Consider the following 5,684-nt stretch of genomic DNA (forward strand, 5'->3'; position numbering starts at 1 on the left):
ATCAATTCTCCTTCTATCCTCCCTAGTCATTGTCCAACTCTCTGTTGCATAACAAGTGATTGTGAAGACTGTGGCCTGTATCAGACACTCTGCTCTATGTCACTATGAGTCAGCATCAACTCAGTGGCGGTGGGTATTTGGTTAGGGGTCAAAGACAGAGGACGTGAGAGATTTGAACCTGGAGACGGCTTACTGAGCTGGCCAAGAGCCAGGGTCTTCTGTGCTGGATAAGCTGCTTGAGGATAAACAAGGGCTTCGTCAACACAAGCTCTGAATCAGGTGCTACAAGGACCTCGGAGTGAGTTCAGACTGGCTTGGTGTTTCAAGTGTCAACAACCTGCCTTGCAAGCTCAAAGGAATCACAATAGCTCTAGTTTTCCTAAATACTAGAAAATGAAAAGAATTTAACTATAAAAAGTTGTTTATACAGAAATAAAATCAGAAGTTATTGCTTCTATAAACATAACCTCTAATTTTTAAAAGTATCTTGTCCTCAAATATCAGTCTTCCATTGTATAAATAACCTTAAAATATATCTGTAAAACATTGAGCTGAGTGAAAGAAATGAAGCACAGAACAAATCTCGTATGATTCCCCTTACAGGAAGTATTTAGAATGGTGTTAGGTGCTGTTGAGTCAGTCCTGATAGAACTCTTGTTATCCTCAGGATCACTGTGCCAGCCTCATGGTCTGCTGTGCCCAAGCCTGTAGTTAGAAGCACTATCTGTGAACTGTGCGCCTAGTGGATAAGAAGCCAGCTTGACTCAGTCTTAAAAATGCTGGAGACAGCAGATGTCATCTCTTGGCATTGCTGTGAGGTGTGGATGAGCAGGGGTGTAGACAGGGCACCTCATTCAATGGCTGCATTTATGTGTTTATTTTCACCAATTCAGTGATGTTTTAAGATAGGTAAGTAACACTCTTGTCCCATTAATTACTTGTGACCAACTAATTTAAGCTCCCCCAGTACTCGGTGTGGGGTCAGAGCTGTCTCACATCATCTGTGAGGTTCACAATACAGCCTTATTTATAAACACTAGCAACAGAGCGTGTTTCTTTACTGTCAGTCAGCCCCATTAGAGTGTAAGCTTCATGAGGACAGGGATTTTTGTCTTTTTTTATAATGGCTAAATTCCTGGCTATTGATGAAGATGGAAGACTATCGTCTTCAGTATGAATTATGCCTCAACTCAAAGAAAACAAAAATCCTCACAACTGGACCAATGAACAACATCATGATAAATGGAGAAAAGACTGCCGTTGTCAAGGGTTTCATTTCACTTGATTCACTATCATTTCACTGCAGCAGTTAAGAAATCAAAAGGCTTATTGCACTGGCCAAATAAGGACTTCTTGAAAGTGTGAAGGAACAAGACCGTTACTGGAAAGAACAAGCACATCTGTTTTGGAAGAAGTGTAACCAGCGAGCTTGTTAGAAGCAAGAACTGAGACTTTTTCTCACACATTTTGAGCATGTTACCAGGAGGGGCCAGTCCCTGGAGAAGGACACAATATAGCGGGTCAGAGAAAGAGAATAAGACCCTTCACAAGTTGGGTTGACATGGTGACTCCAACAATGGACTTAAAACAATGGCTCTGGACTGGTGGGGGTTTGGTTTATTGTACACAGGGTCCTGATGAGGAGGCCTTAACAACAATAACATATTGCTGGCACCTCTAACACCTTCTAACATACATAACTTAGAAAGTCAAACCCACAGCCATCAAGTCAGTTCTGATTCATGGCAAGCCCTCTTCAGGTTTCTGAGACTGGAAATCTTTCCTGGAGAAGAGAGAACTTCTATTTTTCTCCCTCAAAGTGGCTTATGATTTCAAAGCCCAGACCTTTCACTATACCCTCAGAGATCCTTAACACACAGCAAGCATTCAAGAAAAATTTCTTTTACGAATGAATGAGGAACGGTCACTGCACATCGCTTTAAATTTTTATTTACATTTATATATTTCTCTCTTTTAACCTTTGGAGTAGAATGGAATTTCTTTTACGAATGAACGAGGAATGGTCACCACTACACATCACTATACATTTTCATTTACATTTATGTATTTCTCTCTTTTAACCTTTGGAGTAGAATGAGATTTCTTTTACGAATGAATGAGGAACAGTCACCACTGCACATCACTATATATTTTTATTTACATTTATATATTTCTTTCTTTTAACCTTTGGAGTAGAATGAGATTTCTTTTACGAATGAATGAGGAATGGTCACTGCACATAATTATATATTTTTATTTACATTTATATATTTCTCTCTTTTAACCTATGAGTAGAACGATGGCTGGATACAGAATACAGGCATTCAGGGTGCCGAGGAGACAAGCTGCTTCCTTGAGGTTTCCCCTCTCTATTTGGGAACTGGAGCTTCTGAGTGATGCAAAGAATGACCTTCCGCCCATTGTTGCACTCACTGCGTCAGTTTATCTCACTCACTCTGTCAGTTCACCTCCTTTTGGGTCTTCCTTCTAAAACTACATGGGGCCCAGTTCAATCTGACACACGAGGGTCACCATGCTCAGAATCAATTCAACTACTTCTGGTTTGCGGCAGCAAAGCCAATACCCAGTCATCAACTAGTGGTTGTTGTTGCTGAGAACTGTAGAGTTGGAAGTGATTCATAGCTGGCCCTCTAGCTGGTTTTCAGAGGCAGTAAATCATGCAGGAGATTGTGTATCTTTTACCTGGGGAGCAGTTGGTGGATTCAAACCACATACCTTTGGGTTGGCAGCATCATTCTTTACCCCTAAGCCACCAGAGCTCCCTGTAACTAGCAGGGATATTGACCACTGGGGGCTGTGGATGGACATCTCCACATTTAAGTAACTTAGAAAAATATTCTGGTTTACAACATTTCATTGCTTCAAAGTACTCAGGAACATTGTCTTTTATATCATCAACTTGTCTATACTTTCTGAAAATGTCTTAAGAATATTAGGGAGTCAAACCTTGAAATGAACTGAAGAAGGCTACAATGTTAGGATGTTTCATCTTCGCCAGAAGAATGACTTCTTTCCTTGAAGCTTCTTTTTCCTGAATGGGCATCTAGAGTATATTAAAAGAGAAATAATGTGTAGAGGTCATTTGCTTTCAAGAACATACTTCCTGCTCGCCTCTATCTAAAATTTCCCAAGAATTCACTGCAGCTTTTCTTTTTAATACTATTTAATGGTGTTTGGGGTTTTTTATTTAATTAATTTTAATGAAAGTTTATAGAGACTTGGGGTTTCCAGTAATTCACTGTTGCCCTTTTCTCCCTGCCTTTCCCCTCACCCCAATTCACTCTTCTCCTTGAAAAGTAAAAGAAAAACTCTTTCATTGTTATGCAATCCCTCCCACCAAGTCCACTCCACTGTGCAGCCTTCATTCTGGGCTCCTGCCATGACAATAATACCCAATCATATATCTCTTTTAAACAGTTCTCTCCCTCATCTCTTTCAATGCATCATTCCTCCCCTCCTTCTCTGCCTTCCCTCAACCCAGATGTCAGTCCTGTTCTACAACAATGGCCCTATGCAATATTTGTCCTTTTGTGACCGAGATATTTCACTCAGCATAATGTCCTCCAGGGTCACCTATTTTGTATAATATTTCATGAGTTCCTTGCTTTTCAGTGCTGCATATTATTCCATTTTGTGGATATACCAGAGCTTCTCTATCCATTTGCTTGTTGATGGGTGTTTGGGTTGTTTCCAATAGCTCTTTGCTATGGCAAACAAAGCCACAATAAACATGGGTGTGCATATATCTGCTTGGGTGGCAGTTATGGTTTCTTTAGGGTATAGTCCCAAATGGTAATTCTTTCAACTTTTTGAGAAAGCACCATACCACCTTCCACAGTGGTTACGCCATTGCATTTTATACTCCCACCAACAGTGAATAAGGGTTCCAGTTTCTCCACAACCTCACCAGCATTTGATGCTTGCTGTTCTGTTAAATTTTGCTATTCTTACTGGGGTGAGATGCTATCTCATAGTTGTTTTAATATTTAACAGTGTTTTAAGTGAAGGGTTATGCAGAAACTCTCAGTAATTTCTAGTCGATGTGCTCAGCTGCTAACCAAAATGTTGGAGGTTCAAATCCACACAGAGACATGACGAGGAAAGGACTGGTGATATACTTTCCAAAATAAATTCACTGAAGACCCCATGGAGCACAGTTCTATAGGGACACACACGGGAGCAACGGACCACGGCTCGTTTGGTGCTCGTTTGCTTCAGCAGCAAGCTTGGCTAAGGGGAGAGGCTGTTGATGCTTCTCGGTAAGGGGATTCCCAGCGTCACCCATCGTCATGGGACACGAAGAGCCTCACAGAGGCAAAGGACGATCCTTGCCCTTTCACCTTGACTGCCTGTCTGCTACGTTGACCAGAGAGGAGAACATGGGAAATCCACATCTTAGCTGAGCTCAGAGAGTGACCATGTGGTCCCTTGCTCCTTCAGCCTGCACGCTAGACTTAACACTCCCCCACCCAAGTCAATACACAACAGTGTGAACTAGTTAGATACTGGTGTAAGCCACTGACATTTGGAGGCTGTTACTGAAACAGGAGTGTCTGGGTAGTGGAAATGGTTAAGATGTTCCACTGCTAACAGAAAGGCGGCCTGGCATCTTGAGTTCCCCCAAAGGAGCTTGGGAGGAATTGCGTGGTGACCTCTTGTTGCTGTTGTGAGGTGCTGACAAGTTGACTCCAACTCACAGCAACTCAACAGACAAAAGAATGAAACTCGGCCCCATCCTGGGCCATCCTCATCAGCTGTTCATCTAGGCACTCTCCCCATCCCTGTCCTGGATGTCTCTTCTGGATTTTTTTTTACCCCTTCTTTGTTTCAGGTCAAGTTGCCGTTTTTACCTCATAGAATTGATTCTTCTAAGGAACATGTTCCTCTTGGGTGTTATTATTTATTTTATGGGCCCGACCAATGCTTGGCTGAAAGGCAGTCTCTGGGGATGACTTTATTTCTGGGTCAAAAAGGTCTCTTAGACACATAGTCCCAGGGTTCCTCCGCTCTCTGCCAGATCAATAAGTTGGGTCTGTTTTTGGAATGTGATATTATTTTGTTCTTCATTCCCCCCCCCGCCCCCATTCTCTTTGGGGGACTCTATTGTAATCCCAGTTAGGGAACCAGCAATGGTGGCTATAAACAGTGCAGTATGAGCAAAAATAGCAAAGTTCAACAGAGCAGCAAACAGTAAGTGCTGGTGAGGTTGTGGAGAGACTAGAACACTTATTCACTGCTGGTGGGAGTGTAAAAAGGTACAATCACTACGGGAGGCAGTTTGGCGTGTTCACAAAAAGTTCGAAATAGAAATACCATTTGACCCAGTAATTCCACTACTGGGAATACACCCTAAAGAAACCAGAACTGCCACCCCAACAAATATATGTGTACTCATGTTTATTGCTGCGTTAATTACAATAGCAAAGAGATAGATGCAACCCAAGTGCCCATCAACAAATGAATGGAGAGAAGAACTATGGTCTATTCACACAATGGAATATTATGCTGCACTGAAAACCAAGGAACTCGTAAAACATTACGCAACATGGGTGACCCTGAAGGACATTATGCTGAGTGAAATATCTTGGTCACAAAAGAACAAATACTACATAGCGCCACTGTTATAAAGCAGATCTGACATTGGGGGGTTGGGAGGAGAATTG

The 5,684-nt window shown here is 41.9% G+C and overlaps 1 protein-coding gene across 1 annotated transcript in view; it reads right to left on the minus strand.

The window, feature by feature from the left end:
* Nucleotides 1–5,684, minus strand: part of NEK5 (NIMA-related kinase 5) — a 95,370-nt gene that overhangs the window by 82,627 nt on the left and 7,059 nt on the right. The window contains exons 2-3 of the mRNA XM_006879606.1: nucleotides 2,968–3,064; nucleotides 194–282 (exon numbers count right to left, since the gene is read on the minus strand). Coding sequence (XP_006879668.1) covers nucleotides 194–282; nucleotides 2,968–3,064 — 186 coding nt within the window. The remainder of the gene's footprint in view (nucleotides 1–193; nucleotides 283–2,967; nucleotides 3,065–5,684) is intronic.

This window comes from Elephantulus edwardii, unplaced genomic scaffold (genome assembly GCF_000299155.1).
Source record: "Elephantulus edwardii isolate Elephantulus edwardi_28Jun2011 unplaced genomic scaffold, EleEdw1.0 scaffold00004, whole genome shotgun sequence".
In the NCBI taxonomy this organism is placed as follows: Eukaryota; Metazoa; Chordata; class Mammalia; order Macroscelidea; family Macroscelididae; genus Elephantulus; species Elephantulus edwardii.